Source organism: Populus nigra, chromosome 4 (assembly GCF_951802175.1).
Source record: "Populus nigra chromosome 4, ddPopNigr1.1, whole genome shotgun sequence".
Taxonomy (NCBI): domain Eukaryota; kingdom Viridiplantae; phylum Streptophyta; class Magnoliopsida; order Malpighiales; family Salicaceae; genus Populus; species Populus nigra.
In genome coordinates this window covers 6,722,631-6,743,406 of record NC_084855.1, presented here as the reverse complement: position 1 = coordinate 6,743,406, position 20,776 = coordinate 6,722,631, and the positions used below count along the sequence as shown (strand labels likewise).

Genomic DNA, 20,776 nt, shown 5'->3' with positions numbered 1-20,776 from the left:
TTTTAGAACAATAATAAAAAATCCAAAAAAAATGAAAAATTGTTTACAAATTATATTTTCTATTTATATACAAATACTTTTTTCAATTTGTTTTTTGAATTTAAGAAATTGTTTTACTTTATTATAAAAATACAAAAAATATTTTATTTATTTATTCATGCTATATTTTTTAATAACTGTTTAAGATTTTTATGTATTTGTCAAAATTTTCATGAAAAATTAAATTACAAATCACGTGTATGAAAAAAAAAATACACGTTTACTCCATCAAGAATGTTTCATCAATAAAAATTTCCTCCAGTAAATATTATTACACTATATTTTAATTTATAAGACCCGGACGACCGCGGTAGCTAGTATTTACTAATCAGTCTATAATATAAAAAAAATCATACCTTTTTTACCTATTTTCTCACCTATTAAGAGAATAAATTTTTATTGGCGTATTTTCCAAACCCTTTTCTTTTGGTAATACAACTTTCAAAAACAAAAAATTAAAATGTTGACAAACTTGAAAATAACTATGGTAACGATGGATGCACGAACAGGTCGTGTTGGATTCTCCAGTACTCTTTTTTGTTTTTAATAATTTGAGATGATATTAAAATAGTGGTTATTTTTAAATATTTTTTATTTAAAAATATATTAAATAATATTTTTTTTTATTTTTTAAATTTTATTTTAACACTAGTACATCAAAATAATTTTAAAAATCAAATTTACTAACGACTTGTAGTTGGTAGTCTTCGAATGGCCATGCTGTTCAAATTGGTGGGTCTTATTAAAGTGTTTTAATGTTGATTGGTAGTTGCGCTCATTCCCTTGAAAAAAAAAATAACAGATAATGTCTAAGAGGGTTTTCGAAATCTCACACTTTCTGCAGTGTAATTCCCACATAGCTTTTATGGTCATATTTTTTTTCTTTTTAATGATTAGGATTTTTTAACCTTGATTTTCTTGAAATCAAGATTGATTTCAATAGTATTTTGATCTTTCTAAAGTTTAGAAGGAAAAATGAATGGTGCGTGCATATAATATCCTAACAAGTAAGAGTTATTTGCGCCCTTCAAAAAGAGCATGTGACACCTCCCGATTATTGTTGGTGGTCTTTTAGGAAGGCTTCCGAAGTATTGTGTTACTCATTACACGGTGGGTCGGCATGTGTCAGCTTTCATGGCACATAAGAGCTTATGCGATAATTTTTTTTCCTCTTGTTTTTCTCTCCTCCATCTCGAAAGATGTTATGGCCTTACAAAATTGTAAGGTGGTCCTCAATCTCTTGATTGTATCGAATTTTATTTATTTATTTTTTAATTTTATCAACTGAGATTTGATTTTTTATGTTTTTTTAATCAAATTTAATCTTCATTCTTTTGATTCTATTTATTTGCTTTTAATCTTTTTTTATTGGATTTTATTTTTTAATTTCATCCCTAGTCATTTGATTTTAATTTCTCTTTTTTTTTGTTGAATTTAATCATCATTCTTATGATTACAAATCCTTTTTATTTTGAGTTCTCTTCTTGGTTGATTTTTTTTGGTAATTTTATCCCTCGTTGTTTAATTTCATTGAATTTTCATATCATATTTGATACTTTTTTTTATCATGGTTTTAAAACTCGGTCTGGGAGTTGACCCTCGTCATAACGCGGGTCACGAGTTGAGTTGAATGACTAGGGTTACTGGGGTCAATTATATTTTTTATTGTGCAAGAAGTATAAATGATATTATTTTGATAAACAAAAATAATGGCAAAGAAAATCAATGAGTTTTGACATGGCTTTTTCCTGACTAATTGCTTAATTTTTTATTAGCTAAAAAGTAAAAATGATATTATTTTGATTAAAAAAATGAAGAAAAGACTCAACGGGATTTGACTTGATGTTTCCCTAGCTAATTGTGTCATTTATCAGCCCAAGATTCTAACCCAGTCAGGCTAGGTCATTTCCCCTTATTTTCTGAGACTCAGCTCGGATTAGGGTTACAAGGTTCACGAGTCAACCTGCTTGGTTAAGTCAAGTTTTCCAGTAGTCTTTTTATTTTTTTATATTTGTTTTGGATTAATATTTTTTTTTAACTTTATCCTTTGACATTTAGTTTATCAAGATTCTTGTGCTATTTTTTTTTTAATTTGTCTTCTATGGAATAATTATGTTTTGATGACCCGAGTCACGAGTCTAGAGAATTATTTCGAGTCAACTTCTTAATTTTCTTAAACCTTTTTCTTATTATTTTATTGATTCTGATTCTTCACATTTGATTAATTTTGGATCCTCCTTCATTGTTTTTTTATTTTTTTTAAAATTATTTTGATCTCATGCCTTGAATTGTGAATTTAATAAGCTAATCTAATTTGAAACGTTTTTTTTAATATTTTCTAATAATTTTGACAATCACTTACTTTAGCAATTTGTTTAAGTTGGTTGTTTTTTTTTATTTGTTTTTTCTTATGCAGTCGATCCAGTGATTCAAATTTCAATTTTGTCTTTTTTTTATATATTCACTAAGTTTTTTTAACCCAAAAAACTCAAATAATTATCCGGATCTCAAAAAATATGTAGTAGAATATGAAAAACCATCGTCGTGGCCATCAAATTCTTCTTCTTCACAATCATTGTCAAACAGTGATAATTTTCTACACTGTATATCCTATAAAAAAACCACTCTATGCAACAGATAGAATAGGAAAACAATTATATATTCATTGATCTTTTTATCGGTCAAACACAACCATGCACCAAAACAGATGTACTCTTTCTATGGGTTTTAACAACTCTCTCTTATAAGGTTCAATTTTCAATATCCAGCATTTGTTCATATTCTGTCGGAATGGATCATTAATGGTTTTTTTTTTATCACTGTTGGGTTAACTTTTATATATCTTAATTAATTTTATAAATTTTTAAGTTAATAATTATATAAATATTTAATGATCATTATATTAATAATTATATGTCTTGAACTTAAAATTACAAAAAAAAATAAATTTTTTAATCCTAAATTTTTACTATTAAATCATCTATTAGATAATTGAATGGATTATAAATGTTATTAAGGTTAGCCGATGAACGAAGTTTTTTATTGGATTGATGATTATTGTCGAGTAAATCCCTTTAAATGAGTTTTTAATTTTTTATTGATTTTTGCAACCTGATTTGATTTGAATCTAATTAATCTGAAACTCCAGCCTCCTTGATTTTTTCTTTATTTTGGTGATTATTCTTAGCTGTTTATACTGAACTGATATAATACAAGTTAATTTAAATATTTGGATTTTACCATTTAAATTTTAGTTATATGATTCTACTATTTGTTTCAAATTTAAAGAGCACATTACCATTCAATCCATAAATTTATTTTGAAAGGGATACAAGAGGTATGTTCTTCGTGTGTGTTTTTTTTAAAGGGTTACTCTATTATAGCAGGCTTGTTTAATGTTCATTTTCAATATATGCTGTTTGATCTGGTCTTAATTGTGGGTTAGCAAACCTTTTTAGTTAATAGAAAAACACTAAGTAGTTTAATATCCTATTTTATATAATTTGATTTTTCACGTTATCTATCATTAAAGTTATATAACCTATGATTATGATACAATCAATTCAATTAAATTATATAGTTTAATTTTAAATTTGATAATGTTATCAAACCCACCAATTCTGCAGATTAACCATGAAATATCTTGATTAAATTTTTTATATGGCTTGAATGTAAATTAAATTGAATCAAAATTAATTTGACATAAAATTTAGCTAATTTAAAGATAACCCGACGTACCATTAACAACGATTGATTAACTGGGCAACGCTAAACCACCCTCTTAATTATTCGTCAAGAACAGTACGGCCTGCTACTCCTACTGCTTGCCTGGTCACTCTACTGATAAGGAGCGGATGGGAAGATGCTCGAGCGAAGAATAACAAGAAAACAAACAGTATTTTTAAAGATTCTAGATTTCTTTGTGAAATTCTATTCAATACTTATAAGAATTAAATATTTAGAGTCAAAATGTAATTACATGCTCATTCTCTGTATCTCTCTTTTTTTAACAACTTATTTTAATTTATCTTTTAGCCATCTGAAAAAAATACTTGAATATTTGATTGCTATTTAATTTTATATTTTATATTTTTATTATCATATAATTAAATATAAAATATATAAAAAAACATATTTATTAAATCAAGTAAAATCCATGATCCGGATCATGAGTTTGATTAGTTAATCTATAAATTTTGGATCAATTTAATATATTATCTTTTTAATATTTTAAAAAATAATCGTCATGATTTTTTTAAAATCAAACTGAATATTTAAATTGTCTTCTGACCTGTTACATCAACTATATTACATCAAGACAATTCCTACATGATTTAATTTTACATCTAAATCGAATAAAAAATCACTCTAAGTGGTTTTAATATTAACTTGTTTGATAAAATTTAATAACTATCACATAATTCTCTCCAACCTAAATACTTTTTTGACATTGAATTTTTTTTTCTAATCTGAACTATAATATAGCACAATCCAATTAAAACTTAGTATGTGTGTGCATATATAATATTAATAATAATAATAATAATATAACTACAATATTTTTACAAGTATTGCTACTATATATCACCTCGATTTCTATCAATATTAGTTTCAACAATTTTGTTTTCTGTATATTTGAATAGTTAGGTAGACATGGGAGAAAAATCCGTAGAGGGCGAAATCAGTCCACCTGCTTCCATCTAACCCCCGAAATTCAGTGTTGGCAAATGCATTAATCATTATCCCTTTGATTGATCACGCTACGAAACACAAACATTAACATTGAAATTGAAGGGGGAATGTGATTCCTGCATGATCACAAATAATAATAATTCCCATTAAAATAAATAAATAAATAAATAAATAAAGGCATGGGTAGATCTACCCTCCAACCATAACCGAACCAGGCGAAATTAAAGTCGAACCACGACACTAAACAAAGCCTTCACCTGCACACAACATCTATCTCATTCAATCACTCTCATTCTACCATTCTCCCCTCCCCCCTCCTCTGTTCCTTTCTCGCACGGATCATCCTGAAACAAAAATGAATGATGTATGCTCTATATGTCTGGGCAAGGAAGACTAGATTTCTGGTCTTCCCTAGTAAGGTAGCTATTAAAAAGAAGGGTTGGTGGGCTGCACCACCACCCCTCATGGCCGTAGCAGTCAAGATGGCAGAAAGAAAATTCTCGTTTTATGACGATATAGTGCATACTAATCAAAAGATTACCTTCTCCGAGAGGTAAAATGACGATAGATTTCCTTTCCTATCCATCAACTGTTACTGGATAGGAAAATAGATGATAGATAGAGGCTTGGAGGGTGTCACGTCATCATCAGATTTACTCTCCACATTGTTTATATCGACTTTGAATGGGATTTGAGTAAAGATTTTATCTATTGAACTTAATATATAGGATAATAATTAATAAAAACGTATAAAATTGAGCGGAGCAAGAGGAAATTTTTTAATTACCTATATAATGCTTGTATTTTATTAATATCAACTGAAACCATGATTTTTAAATATTTAAAATTAATTTTTTAAAAAATCACAAAATCCTTACAACTTTTTTATTTTAATTTTGTTTAACAGCTATAACTCTTTAATTTTCTAAGAGCTTTTTTATTTTTTAAAATGTTATAACAACTTTTTAATTTCTAATTTATTTTTTATTTAATTCTTACATGTTAGTAATCTATATATATCATATATTTTTACAGTAAAAATGTAACTGAAAAAATTAAAGTATTATTTTTATATGTTTGCGAGATATGCTTGTATTTTTATTTGGTTTTTATCTAGCTATTTCTATAACCCTTATTTTTCAGGAAAAACTTATATTAATAAAATATTTATAAGAACAGTATTTGTACATGTAGGTTTTTTTTTATTCTTCTTTGTATTTGATTACAATAGATTCAACCTTGACCATTAAAATGGTCCGACAATTTATCAAACGTATCTTGAAAAAGAAAGAGAGAATGGAAGGTAGATGGAACTAAAATAAATATGGAGGGAGGGGGTCGGGTAGGGGGAGTGGAAGGGCAGGCACCACGTGCCGGGTAGCAATAAAAGCCGTTACACCTCATGAAGGTCCACCTCTCTAACTCAAACCTACCCTCCTGTAAATTTCCTCTATTATTAATTAATAAACTCCATGTTTTTTTTTCCTCGCATTTTTAAGAGGGGTCTAATGTCACCTAGCAATATAAAAAGATGACAGACATTGCCGCGAACTGTAACACAAAATCACATTTCTCCCGTTCCCAGTCTCTCTCTCTCTCTCTCTCTCTCTCTCTCTCTCGTCCTAATCTCACACCTCGATGCTTGAGTCGAGTTGAATTTGATTCCAGCTTTCTCAGATACCAGCAGGTTCGTTTCCATCCTTCTTTCTCTTGGTTCACTTGAAATGTCAACTTAGCGAGGCTTAATGGGTGGGTTTTGTTTGATGTGTGAATTCGAGGGACTCTAATTTATCATTGTTTAAGGAGTGGTTTTTTTTAAGCAAAACCTTTTGTCTGTCTGTTATCATTGTTTCTAAGATCTTGCATCCGTGAACGTGATACACTCTACTATTGGGTCTTGTTTGGTTGCTTATAACTAGAATTGGAACATGATGGGAACTGGGGTTCTGTTTTAGTTAGTTGCTTAAACGCGAGCAAGTGTTCATGATGTCACGGAATGAAACAGTCTGACTCTATGATTGAGCTGTTTAGTTGATGTGTTCATATTGACCTTCAGATTCACTTTGTTTCTTCATGTTTGTCAACTGCTCTTGATTCAATCTGAAGAGAACCAACTAGAGTAAATAAATTTCTTAAGAGATGATACTGTCGATTCCATGAGCTATACAGGTAACATATTCCTTTTCTGGTGCAGCATGTCAGAAGCACAAAGGAGACCGCCTATAACCTTGGCTGTTGGGCGTGGGAATGGGTACATAAATGGGATAGCTTCAATAAGGAGCCCTGCTACAATATCCCTTGTGGATCATTTCTGCCGTGCCCTTGGAGGAAATAAGCCAATACATAGTATTCTAGTTGCAAACAATGGAATGGCAGCTGTCAAGTTTATGCGTAGCGTTAGGACATGGGCTTATGAAACATTTGGTACGGATAAAGCTATCCTGTTGGTGGCTATGGCTACTCCAGAAGATATGAGAATCAATGCAGAACATATCAGAATAGCTGATCAGTTTGTGGAAGTTCCCGGTGGAACAAACAATAATAACTATGCCAATGTGCAGCTCATTGTAGAGGTGTGTACTCTGAACTCAATCCATTTTTGTGCATTCAAGTTTTTTTGTTGTTTCAGTTAAAAGTAGACAAAAGCATTAGAAGGCAACTGAATTGGCATTCCAGTTATATTGGCGTGTTTAGTCTGGCAGCGGCCGTTAGGTCACCTATTTTGAGAAAAAGCTTTGTTCAGTGTCGTTAATTTTCAATTTCGTTGACTGAAATTATTGAAGTCTGCTTTTAATTGGATAGAAAAGGTGAACTTGATTAGTCAATGAATTGTACGATAGAGGTGAGAAATAGAATCTCGCAAAGTCTCTCTTCCTTCAAGTATCTCAGAACATCAAGAAGATCTATCAGCAACTATGGAATTTGCTCTTATTCTTACTTAGCTATCCTTTATCCTATCCAGTTCTGGTTTGTTTAAGGATATTAGTTTGTTAATAAATAAAATTGAGTTCTTATTTCACTTGAGATTTTTTTTTTGACAAACTGTAATTTGCACTTGCCAGATGGCAGAGATAACTCATGTCGATGCAGTTTGGCCTGGTTGGGGTCATGCTTCTGAGAACCCTGAGCTTCCAGATGCACTGAATGCAAAGGGGATTGTATTTCTTGGCCCCCCGGCTACATCAATGGCAGCATTGGGAGATAAGATTGGTTCATCTTTGATTGCTCAAGCAGCTGATGTTCCTACCCTACCATGGAGTGGTTCTCATGTAATTATCTCTCACAAGACGTAGTGTGATTTTGTTTTCAGTGTTATTCCATGTCTAAGATACTCCAATTCTGTTTTGCAGGTGAAAATTTCTCCACAAAGTTGCTTGGTTACTATCCCAGATGAGATATATAGGGAAGCATGTGTATATACAACAGAGGAAGCAATTGCTAGCTGTCAAGTTGTCGGTTACCCTGCAATGATAAAGGCATCATGGGGTGGTGGTGGTAAAGGCATAAGAAAGGTATGCCTCAAGCACAGCTGTATTGTGATTTCTATTTTAGAATGATTCGCTTATGGAATATATTATTCTAACCTTCCCTGTATATTGTTCATACTTCTCAATTGTTAAAAAGCATGACTAATCATGTTACTTATTAGGTCTCTTGAAATGGACACTGGGATATGCTATGTATATCACTTATTGAACCAGATTGTATATTTTCTAGGTTCATAATGATGATGAAGTCAGGGCACTGTTCAAGCAAGTTCAGGGTGAAGTCCCAGGCTCACCGATATTTATTATGAAGGTTGCTTCTCAGGTTAGATTATCAACGGTCTTCTAATTTGAACAGATTCCTTTCATACTGTTACTACAAAGATCTTATTCTGATGATCTACTTCAAATTTGTTTCTTAGAGTCGACATTTAGAAGTCCAGTTACTATGTGATCATCATGGAAATGTAGCAGCATTGCATAGCCGTGATTGCAGCATTCAGAGGCGGCACCAGAAAGTAGGCTTCTTTATTAGATGTAACCTTAAATTTGGCCTACGTAACTGTCTATTTGGTTTCTTATTTTTGTCATCATCATCATAAAATACAATGTAACAGCCATATCATCATCTCTGAGGAGTGTGTCCTTCTAAGATCTGACAGTCTGGCATGCTGATGTTTGTTAAATAGATAATTGAGGAGGGTCCAATTACTGTTGCACCAGTGGACACGGTCAAAAAACTAGAACAGGCAGCACGAAGGTTGGCAAAATGTGTGAATTATGTGGGAGCAGCCACTGTTGAGTATTTGTATAGCATGGACACTGGCGAGTATTACTTCTTAGAACTCAACCCTCGGTTACAGGTATGCATACTTTTCAAGGCCTAAGTTTAGGCTGGTGTTGCCCTCACTAACTGTCATTTCATGTTGTCATTTTTCCTTCTTGTTGGATTTTTCTGGTGCTAAAATGTTTTAATCCAAGAATGCATTTGATGAGTATATGGAAGCATATTAAGCTAGCTGGTAACCAGAACACTCTGAAAAGTTTTCCTTGCTTGAGCTAAAGTCTTTTAGGACTACCATGATCTTCTTGAAAGGACTTGCTTGCATGATGATAATAAACTTGCCTTGGTTGTGTAATAATGTTTTAAGGCATGAATAAACATATCGGGTAGCAGCTTCTTACCTCATTTCTGCTCAATTCAAACGTTGGATTTTTCTAAATACATTTAGAATAATTTCAATGTAGGTGGAGCACCCTGTCACTGAGTGGATTGCTGAAATAAATCTGCCAGCAGCCCAGGTTGCAGTGGGGATGGGTATTCCTCTCTGGCAAATTGCTGGTATGACACTAATGGATCCACAATTTCATCAAGGCCCTTTTCCTTAGCCATTGAATTTATGTTTTTTGCTATTTTTATTTAATTAGAGATAAGGAGATTTTATGGAATGGAACATGGCGGAGGTTATGATGCATGGAGGAAAACTTCATTGGTTGCAACCCCTTTTGATTTTGACAAGGCTGAGTCCATAAGACCAAAAGGTCATTGTGTAGCTGTGCGTGTGACGAGTGAGGATCCAGATGATGGTTTTAAGCCAACAAGTGGAAAAGTACAGGTATGGCTCTTGGGGTCTTTACCATTCCCGCTTGAAGCTCATTAACTTGTCATACACCCATATTGAATTACATGGCCTTGTAACAGGAACTAAGTTTTAAAAGCAAGCCAAATGTGTGGGCTTACTTCTCTGTTAAGGTAGTTTTTATTGTCTGTCTTTTGATTATTTTTTTTTACTATTTTTGTTGACAGAACCTTGGTTTTTCTAACTTAGTGATTTGGGTTATCATCTGCAGTCTGGAGGAGGCATTCATGAATTCTCAGATTCTCAATTTGGTAAGCATCACCTATCAACTGAAGAAATTAAATAAAGTAGGTGCAAGTTGATGAGTAACTGCAATCAACTTTCTTTCACAACGTCATTTGATTCTCTGCAATACAATCAAATGAAATTAACTGGTTGTTGCAAGAGGTCCAATGCCTTATTCTTCAACTTAGCCAAAATGGTTTTAGGTCTCTGTGAGCTTTGCATGTTGAAATCTGAAAAAAAGCAGTTTTACTTTCTTTTGAAGTGCACAGAGTTGCTAATGGAAATTCTCTGTAATATTTTTTTTTGAATTGGAATGTGTAATTGCAAAATTATTTGAGACGTTAAACATACTGATTTTCTTTACCTTGCCTTGTATATCTTGTTACGACAGAGATTGATGTTAGATTTTTAATCTTCAACAGTAATATTTCCCATCAATTTTGTCTACATTTTTGTTTCCTGCAGTTCATTGAGTGTTTTCCAAACTTTTCCTCAGGACATGTTTTTGCATTTGGGGAATCTAGAGCTTTGGCTATAGCAAATATGGTCCTCGGACTAAAAGAAATTCAAATCCGTGGAGAAATCCGTACAAATGTTGACTACACAATTGACCTTTTACATGTAAACTTTTCACCCATTGATAATTCATTTCTGCTGATGTTCCCTTTCTTCACAGAAATTGATAAAAGAGATGCTCCAGAAAAAAACAAACTGACATAGATTAAATGCTATACAGGCTTCAGATTACAGAGATAATAAAATCCACACAGGTTGGTTGGACAGTAGGATTGCGATGCGGGTTAGAGCAGAGAGACCCCCATGGTATCTCTCTGTTGTCGGAGGGGCTCTGTATGTAAGTAGCAGCCCATTGAAATGAAAACAGTAATCATAATATCATGTTTGGCTATGTTTTTATGTTGCATTTATGTTTGAAATTCTGTTTGCTTCAGAAAGCATCTGCTAGCAGCGCAGCTGTAGTTTCTGATTATATTGGTTATCTGGAAAAGGGGCAAATCCCTCCCAAGGTACATTGATGAAGCATGGTTATATCAGTACCTGTTGTTTCTTCACTTGATGTTTATCGATGTTAACATTTGCCAATCGTGTTTACAGCACATATCTCTTGTTAACTCTCAAGTTTCACTGAACATTGAAGGAAGCAAATACACGGTACTTGATTGTTATACATTTTATATTATTCTTTTTGCCCCCCTTGTTTTGCCCATCTAGAATTTTTGAAGATTCGTGCCTCATGGGCTCATATAACATGCATCATTCACATTTTGAAAAACTAGATTGACATGGTTAGAGAGGGACCGGGCAGCTATAAATTGAGGATGAACAAATCAGAGCTTGAAGTAGAGATACATACTTTACGTGATGGAGGTCTACTGATGCAGGCAAGCATTCATTTTCATGGCCTTGTGAATGTTGCATTGTTGCTTATGTTATCAGTGCTCTCTACGTACTTATTTTCCTTAATATGTTTTTGACACCTCAATTAAACTTATTGATTCCACTTTGTTACAGCTGGATGGGAACAGCCATGTGATATATGCAGAAGAAGAAGCAGCTGGAACTCGCCTCCTCATCGATGGAAGGACTTGCTTGTTACAGAATGATCATGATCCATCAAAATTAATGGCAGAGACACCATGCAAGTTGCTGAGATATTTGGTTTTGGATGGTAGTCATATTGATGCAGACATGCCATATGTTGAGGTTGAAGTTATGAAAATGTGCATGCCTCTTCTTTCACCTGCTTCTGGATTGATTCAGTTCAAAATGTCCGAAGGTCAAGCAATGCAGGTAAATAATATTCCCTTTTAGAAATTTAATTTCTCAGTCTTGGTATGAATTTAAGAAAAAGAATTTTCTTGTAGGCTGGTGAGCTTATAGCAAGGCTTGATCTTGATGATCCTTCAGCTGTACGAAAGGCTGAACCTTTTCATGGGAGCTTCCCGGTGCTGGGCCCGCCAACTGCTATTTCTGGAAAAGTTCATCAAAGATGTGCTGCAAGCCTAAATGCAGCCCGGATGATTCTTGCTGGTTATGATCATAATATTGACGAAGCAAGTGTTCTCTCACTGTTTTGCAATTTCTATTTGAAGCTCAAACCTTATTGTGAATCATTAGTCTCTTTCAACTTCATTTGCGTTGCACTTTAAGTTATCGCTTCATAAACTTGTAAATAGCATATGCCTGCAATCATGTTACAATAATCCCTTTTTCTTAAGAGTTTATGTTTCATCAACAACGATGACAGGTAGTGCAAAACTTGCTTATTTGTCTTGATAGTCCTGAACTCCCTTTCCTCCAATGGCAAGAGTGCTTGGCTGTTCTCGCAAACCGCCTTCCAAAAGATCTTAGAACTGAGGTGAGTAGTTATCATGTGGCTTTGATATCCATTATCATGCCCATAAATTTGTCTGGATTCTCTCTAATATCTGATTTTGTTTTGGTGTAATTTTTTCAGTTGGAAGCTACTAACAGAGAGTTTGAGGGGGTTTCAAGCTCCTTGAATATTGACTTCCCTGCCAAATTATTGAAGGGCGTGCTTGAGGTGATTTCCTTTTTTCATGTTCCTTGTTTTGTAACCCTTTTTGCTCCTCTTCCTTAATGTGCTCAATACACTTGGACTACGGACATTTTTTCTGCAGGCCCATTTATCCTCTTGTCCAGAAAAAGAAAAAGGAGCTCAGGAAAGGCTCGTTGAACCTTTGATGAGTCTAGTGAAGTCTTATGAGGGTGGAAGAGAGAGCCATGCCCGTGTTATTGTTCAGTCACTTTTTGAAGAGTATTTATCCGTTGAAGAGTTATTTAGTGATAACATCCAGGTTAGTGTGTTCAAACGAAACACAAGTCTTTCTATGGAATTGGTCTTCTAAGTTGAGAATCTTGTCCTGATAACTTGGCATTGCTAGCACCAATCTTTATATCATCCTGATTCCTGAATAAGCATCACGATTCAATTACATCCTGATTCCTGAATAATCATCATGCTTCAATTAGAGTACAAGATTGTTCTTTTATTTGTTCAGTTCAAGCTTTAAGTTATGACTTTCCTCTTTTCTTTAATCTTTGGAGTCGGTCTTGTTTTAATTTCTTTCCTTTGTATTGTTCTGTTAGTCCTTCCACGTTTTAAAGCATCTTAATTGGTGGCTCCCTCTTTTGGAGAACGCTAATTTAACAGACAGTAACTTCATCCATTCTCTTTGTTTTCCTTCCCATTATCCTTTTTTTTAAGCGATCAATATCTGTGTTCTTGACAATAACTGCACGAACACCTCTCATTGTGCTTGCCTGCTATTCTTAATTTCTGGTTTAAAATCATAAGGCAAAACAGTTGAATTTCTGTCAGAACTTTCAGTGGACTTGGAGCTTGGTCCCCACTCCTATACTTTAGCTTACATTTTAATAATTTTTTGCTTGCAAGAAAAAATCATCAGGAATTGCTAGGTGACTCCACAATAAAATCTTCTTGAATATACTATTATCTTTTAATTCCTTATTTTTTTTTCCCTGCCTGTATCTTTCTCCAGGCTGATGTGATTGAACGTCTTCGACTTCAATATAAGAAAGATCTATTGAAGGTTGTTGACATTGTGCTTTCTCATCAGGTATCACATTTATGTTGTGCTCGGCTGGATTGCCTCTTGTTTCTTTTAGTTTTCTATTGAAATATTTCAACTGATACTGTATAAATGGGCTTGCAGGGGGTCAGAAGTAAAAATAAGCTGATACTATGCCTCATGGAACAACTGGTTTATCCCAACCCTGCTGCATATAGGGACAAACTAATCCGCTTCTCTCAACTTAACCACACAAATTATTCCGAGGTTGACTGCTAGACCTGTTTAGTTGTGCACAAATGTTTTTTTATTTTTATTAGTATTTTTTATCTCTGTTTTTTTATTTGTTTTCTGTTTTTTTTTTTTTGAAAATCAGTCTTAACTTCATCACAGGAAGAGAATTTCCTCCATGTCATTTTCTAATAGTCGTTGGTTGTTTTCGTTTCTCAATTTTAGATCATTATCAATGTTGTATATGCAGCTCGCACTAAAGGCAAGTCAGCTACTAGAACAAACCAAACTGAGTGAACTTCGTTCCACCATTGCTAGAAGCCTTTCTGAATTGGAGATGTTCACAGAGGATGGTGAAAACATGGATACTCCTAAGAGGAAAAGTGCAATTAATGAACGAATGGAGGACCTTGTTAGTGCTCCTTTAGCTGTTGAAGATGCCCTTGTGGGTCTATTTGATCACGGCGACCACACCCTTCAAAGGAGAGTGGTGGAAACTTATGTCCGTAGGCTATACCAGGTACCATATCACTAACTTTTACAACTTTCTGTTATTACTTTTACAACTTTCTGTTTGTTATTCTTCTGGACGAAATTAGCATTCTTTTGCCTTCCATCAGCCCTATCTTGTGAAGGGGAGTGTCAGGATGCAGTGGCACAGATCTGGTCTTATTGCTTCATGGGAGTTCTTGGAAGAACACATTGAGAGAAATAATGGTTCTGGAGATCAAACATCAGATAAACCACTGGTTGAAAAGCACTGTGAGCAAAAATGGGGAGCTATGGTTATTATTAAATCTCTTCAATTTTTGCCAGCTATCATTAGCGCTGCATTACGGGAGACAGTGCATGACCCTCATGAAACAATTTCAAATGGATCTTTAGAACCATCTAGCTTTGGAAATATGATGCACATTGCATTGGTGGGAATCAACAATCCGATGAGTCTACTTCAGGATAGGTATAGTGGTTGTTTCATGTTTCCTTTCCATAGTTTTCATTATATGATACTTATTGCATTGATAACCGTTTATTATACATCCCACCGTGGTATGTTTTTCATTTAGAATCTAAAGGCTAGTTCCACTTTGAAAATCATTAAAGAACTTGTTAAATTCAGGCAGGTCTGATTTAAATTTGTGTATAGCACCAATCATTGCAAGTCCTATTTTGGGAATAAAGCAACTACTAAGTTTCTACAGTACTTGAGAGAGAAACTAAAGAAACACACAATTTTCTTCAGGTTAATATCCTGAGGAGTACTCCCTTCATTTAACCTAGCCCTTTATTGGCATTTGCCCATCATTCTTTGCAGTGGCGATGAGGACCAGGCTCAGGAGAGAATTAACAAATTAGCCAAAATACTCAAGGAGCAAGAGGTGGGCTCCAGTTTACACAGTGCTGGTGTTGGTGTTATTAGTTGCATTATACAGAGAGATGAAGGACGCGCTCCTATGAGGCATTCCTTTCACTGGTCAGCAGAAAAGCTTTATTATGCAGAAGAGCCTCTGTTGCGTCACCTAGAACCTCCACTGTCCATCTACCTTGAATTGGTTTGTCTGTAGACTCTTTGTTTTAATTAAGGAAAGAAGGGATCAATTTACATCCTTTGATCTGAATTTTATCACAATTTGTTTTTATACAGGACAAGCTTAAAGGCTATGAAAATATACAATATACTCCATCCCGGGACCGACAATGGCATTTGTACACTGTTGTAGACAAGCCAGTGCCAATTCGGAGAATGTTTCTTAGAACACTTGTAAGGCAGACAACAATGAATGAAGGATTTACTGCATATCAAGGGCTGGGAATGGAAACAGCTCGTACCCAATGGGCTGTTTCCTTTACTTCAAAGAGCATTTTGAGGTCATTGGTGGCTGCAATGGAAGAATTGGAGCTTAATGTGCATAATACTACGGTCAAATCTGACCATGCTCATATGTACCTTTGTATCTTACGTGAGCAGCAAATAGATGATCTTGTGCCATACCCAAAGTAACTTTTTCCTATGCTCTTGTTAAGTTTTATGTTTTCTTGCAAGAAGTCAGTGGACCTTTTGTATGCTTCTCATATTTGAGATATTGTCACCAGGAAAGTTGAAATAGACGCTGAGCAAGAAGAAGCAGCAGTAGAGGCAATCTTGGAAGGGTTGGCTAGGGAAATCCATGCATTTGTTGGTGTGAGAATGCATAGACTGGGCGTCTGCGAGTGGGAAGTGAAGCTCTGGATGGCGTCATCTGGACAGGCAAATGGTGCTTGGAGGGTTGTCGTCGCAAATGTGACTGGTCACACATGCGCTGTGCATGTAAGTATATATATCATCTGTTGCATGTCCTGAAGGTAGCCTTTTCCAGACATGCATTTCAGAAGATAACCCTTGGTTAATCTCATATTAGGGGTGAGCATCAGTTCATTCGGGTCACTTTTCACCCGAAAAAACACTACCATACCGTGTTTGCAAAAACTGGAATTTTCAAAAAGAACTCGTCTGACAACTAAAAATTGACTGTCTTGGGTTGATTCTGTATGGTTATTTTTTAGCCCAAACTGTAAATAGCATTTTTTAAAGGGTAATTATGGATAGGCCCTTTTTTTTTTCTGAAACACTGAATTGGCCCATACCAGGGTTAGGTTGCTGGCCCAAATCTGCCCCCAGCTTAAATTTAAATTTCATACAACTCATGGAAACATTGAATCGAATTATCGAATCAATAAATATTATGAAAGTTTCAAATCAAACCTACCCAGCATACTTGAGAAACCAACCTATTTGGTTTCTTTAGTTTGATCTAGTTAAATAATTCAGTTATTCCAATTGGTTTGCTTACTCCTAGTTAACCATAAGTTTGTTGATTTGTCATTTGGTTATCCTGGGCTATAACCGGCATAACCCATAGTTTTCAGATGAAATAATGGCTATATTTGGTTTGTTTAGTTCGGGATATTGAGTTTTGAGTGTGGGAATCTTTATCGCTGCTCTTGCAAGTCAGCAAATTTTGGGTTTAGCACCAATATAGTTATGGTGTGAAAATTGCCACCATGGTAACTTTTGGGGTATTATTCAAACAATGTATTGGATTTGGTTCCTGCACCAGTTTAAAACATCTAGTTTTCATGGAAAAGGATTCCAGTTTCATGGTGTTTGATGTGACGATGGCTCATTCTCCAACTTGCTCCTGTAATTCTTCACTCGTTTATACAATTTTCTTTCATCTGAAAAATAACTAGCTGGTGATATAATATTCAGATATACCGGGAATTAGAGGATACTAGCAAGCACAGAGTGGTGTACCATTCAATCTCTGTACAGGGTCCTCTGCATCTTGTACCAGTAAATGCACACTATCAACCGTTGGGAGCTCTTGATCGAAAACGTCTAATGGCAAGGAAAAGCAGCACCACTTACTGCTATGATTTTCCATTGGTCAGTCCTGCATTATGTACTTGAAAACAACAGAAGTTATTTTTTTGGCACAAAAATAACTGAGGAGTCAAATTACGTTGCTGACATATTTTTTTGTTCTCAGGCTTTTGAGACAGTCTTGGAACAAATATGGGCATCCCAATTCCCGGGCATGAAAAAACCTGAGGGTAAAGTTCTAAAGGTGACAGAGCTCATATTTGCTAATGAAAATGGTAGCTGGGGCACACCTCTTATTTCCACACAGCGTCCAGCTGGGCTCAATGATTTTGGGATGGTAGCTTGGTGCATGGAAATACTAACTCCTGAGTTCCCTTTAGGAAGGACTATTTTGGTAGTGGCAAATGACGTGACCTTCAAAGCAGGTTCTTTTGGCCAAAGAGAGGATGCATTCTTTCTTGCAGTGACTGATCTTGCCTGCAATAAGAAAATTCCACTTATTTATTTGGCAGCAAATTCAGGTGCCCGTATTGGGGTTGCTGATGAAGTCAAATCCTGCTTTAAAGTTGGTTGGTCAGATGAACTTTTCCCTGATCGTGGCTTTCAGTATGTATATTTAAGTCCTTTGGATCATGCTCGGATCAGATCATCAGTGATAGCACATGAGTTGAAGCTGGAGAATGGAGAAACAAGATGGGTGATCGATGCCATTGTGGGGAAGGAGGATGGCCTGGGGGTAGAGAATTTATCTGGAAGTGGGGCCATTGCCAGTGCATATTCTAGGGCATACAAAGAAACCTTTACCTTAACTTATGTGACTGGCAGAACTGTAGGAATTGGTGCCTATCTTACTCGGCTTGGAATGCGTTGTATTCAGAGGCTTGATCAGCCTATTATTTTGACTGGTTTTTCTGCTTTAAACAAACTTCTTGGTCGTGAGGTGTACAGCTCGCACATGCAACTTGGTGGACCTAAAATTATGGCAACCAACGGGGTAGTTCATCTTACTGTCTCGGATGATCTTGAAGGGGTATCAGCTATTTTCAAGTGGCTAAGCTGTATTCCTCCTCGTGTGGGTGGTGCACTTCCCATTTCACGTCCATTAGATTCTCCAGAAAGACCTGTGGATTACTTCCCAGAGAATTCATGTGACCCTCGAGCTGCTATTTGTGGCATTTTTGATGGCAGTGGGAAGTGGCTGGGTGGTATTTTTGACAAGGATAGCTTTGTTGAGACACTGGAAGGCTGGGCAAGGACAGTCGTGACAGGACGGGCAAAGCTTGGGGGAATCCCTGTTGGAATAGTAGCTGTTGAGACACAGACAGTTATGCAAGTGATCCCTGCTGACCCAGGACAGCTTGATTCCCATGAGAGGGTTGTTCCTCAGGCTGGGCAAGTATGGTTTCCAGATTCTGCAACCAAAACAGCTCAGGCAATATTTGATTTCAATAGAGAAGAGCTCCCGCTTTTCATTTTAGCCAACTGGAGAGGCTTTTCTGGTGGGCAGAGAGACCTTTTTGAAGGTATCCTCCAGGCAGGTGCAACCATAGTTGAGAACCTTAGAAATTACAAACAACCTGTTTTTGTGTATATTCCCATGATGGGTGAGCTTCGTGGCGGGGCATGGGCTGTTCTTGATAGTAAGATCAATTCAGATCACATTGAAATGTATGCAGATCGAACAGCTAAAGGTAATGTCCTTGAGCCAGAAGGAATGATTGAGATCAAATTCAGGACAAAGGATCTGCTTGAGTGCATGGGTAGGCTTGATCAACAGCTGATCAATTTGAAGTTGAAACTTCAGGAAGCCAGGAGCAGTACACCATATGGAATGGCTGATTCTCTCCAACAGCAGATAAAAACTCGTGAAAAGCAGCTTTTGCCTGTCTACACTCAGATAGCCACAAAATTTGCCGAGCTTCATGATTCTTCTCTAAGAATGGAGGCAAAAGGTGTGATAAGAGAAGTTGTGGACTGGGCTAGATCACGCCATTTCTTCTGTGGAAGGTTGCGTAGGAGAATTGCTGAGTGTTCGCTGATCAAGGATGTGATAGATGCAGCAGGTCAGCAGCTGACACATAAATCTGCAATGGACATGATCAAAATTTGGTTCTTGAATTCAGATACTGCAAGAGGGAGAGAAGATGCTTGGGTGGATGATGAAGCATTCTTTGCATGGAAGGATGATTCAGGAAATTATGAAGCCAAGCTACAAGAGTTGCGGGTCCAGAAGGTATTGCTTCAGTTAACAAGCGTTGGTGAATCTATGTCAGATTTGAAAGCTCTACCACAAGGTCTTGCTGCCCTTCTAAGCAAGGTAAAATCATTGTACATTCTTTGCTTTACCCTCATAAATATTATTTTTGTTGTCCAGTCCAGAGGTGATGTGATGCTTTATTATATTTAATGCAGGTGGAACCATCAAGCAGAGAACATTTGGTTAATGAACTTCGTAAAGTGCTTAGTTGATTGCCAAGTTTGTTCTTCGCCAGCAAAGATGGTCCTGCACCCATTATTTGGTATTTCTTACTCTGCAATAAGTACAACTCTGATAAGAAACATATTAGTAGAAGCATTTTAAACATCTGCCCTGCCCTGCCCTGCCACTGGGATCTACAAGCTGCTTATGCCAATGTAATATTACCAGTTAAGTTGATCATCGCTGTATATTGGAGGAGTCAGTCGGTCAGTCAGTCATGAGACACAATTATAGCTTTCATGCAATTGTACATTTCAGTCCAGTAGGGAAATAAATTTCTTCGATGAGAGAGCGGTTCGCCAGCAGCACTAGTAGCCATAAATTAGCCAATGCTTCGTCCATTAGTAGTGTGATTGTTTTTGTAATAATGATGTTTAAGATGGTATTTAATCGTTCTATTTTCATTTAATGAATGAAAATCATTAGTTCCATCCTTATCTTCCTTGTGCTCCGTCTTCTTTTCTGGTAGTAAATTCCGACTCTCTGTGTGCTTGACGTTGCTCAAATGATGTTATAGTATTGGCCTTTTCTGCACAGTGCCTTATTAGATGCTGCTGGAATGTGTGATGAAAGATTTTTTTTTTAAATAAAAATAAAATGACAAATTGCTCGTCAAATATTGGCGAATCTCGTTCTGTAGTAGGCACCTTTTTCTCTTTGATATTCAGACTGATTGCTTTATTATCTTAAGAGACATCGCAATGTGCAGGCAAATTAGAGGTTAAAGAGAATCAACTATCACAAACACTACCCGAGTGACTACTTCACCTTAATTTTTTTTCTATGAGCATCATAAAGGAGGTAGAATGGCATGGCTTGACTATTTCTTCGTCGTCCTATGCTTCAGTTTTTCTTTCTTCTCCCTTTCCTTTCTTTTCAGTTCTTCGTGTTTCCTCTTCTCCTTCACTTTCTTCCTTTTCATCTCCTCCTCCTCTTCCCACATCTTCTCCTTCTCTTTGTCTTCTCTCCTTCTCCTGTCTTCCCTTTCTTTTCTCTCGCTTTCTTCTCTTTTCCTTTTCTCCTTCTCTCTGGCGTTCTTTCCCCCTTCT

General features: G+C 35.6%; 1 protein-coding gene across 2 annotated transcripts; it reads left to right on the top strand.

The window, feature by feature from the left end:
* The first annotated feature begins 6,252 nt into the window (after positions 1-6,252).
* LOC133692299 (acetyl-CoA carboxylase 1-like) lies at positions 6,253-20,164 on the top strand. Of its 2 annotated transcripts, none has more exons than XM_062113137.1 (31): positions 6,253-6,418; positions 6,926-7,304; positions 7,794-8,000; positions 8,082-8,243; positions 8,449-8,541; positions 8,639-8,734; positions 8,906-9,079; positions 9,465-9,558; positions 9,645-9,832; positions 9,919-9,969; positions 10,068-10,107; positions 10,578-10,702; positions 10,818-10,934; positions 11,032-11,106; positions 11,195-11,251; positions 11,377-11,481; positions 11,612-11,890; positions 11,965-12,153; positions 12,348-12,458; positions 12,558-12,644; positions 12,742-12,918; positions 13,624-13,701; positions 13,798-13,920; positions 14,135-14,404; positions 14,505-14,845; positions 15,200-15,437; positions 15,530-15,882; positions 15,979-16,192; positions 17,135-17,311; positions 17,415-19,565; positions 19,661-20,164. In XM_062113137.1, the coding sequence occupies exons 2-31, from the start codon at positions 6,927-6,929 to the stop codon at positions 19,715-19,717; spliced, it is 6,807 nt and encodes a 2,268-aa protein (XP_061969121.1). In that variant the 5' UTR covers positions 6,253-6,418; position 6,926; the 3' UTR covers positions 19,718-20,164. The 2 variants fall into 2 exon arrangements, with proteins under 2 accessions (XP_061969121.1, XP_061969122.1); XM_062113138.1 differs by having other exon boundaries at positions 11,965-12,157; positions 12,352-12,458.
* Positions 20,165-20,776: the final 612 nt, after the last annotated feature.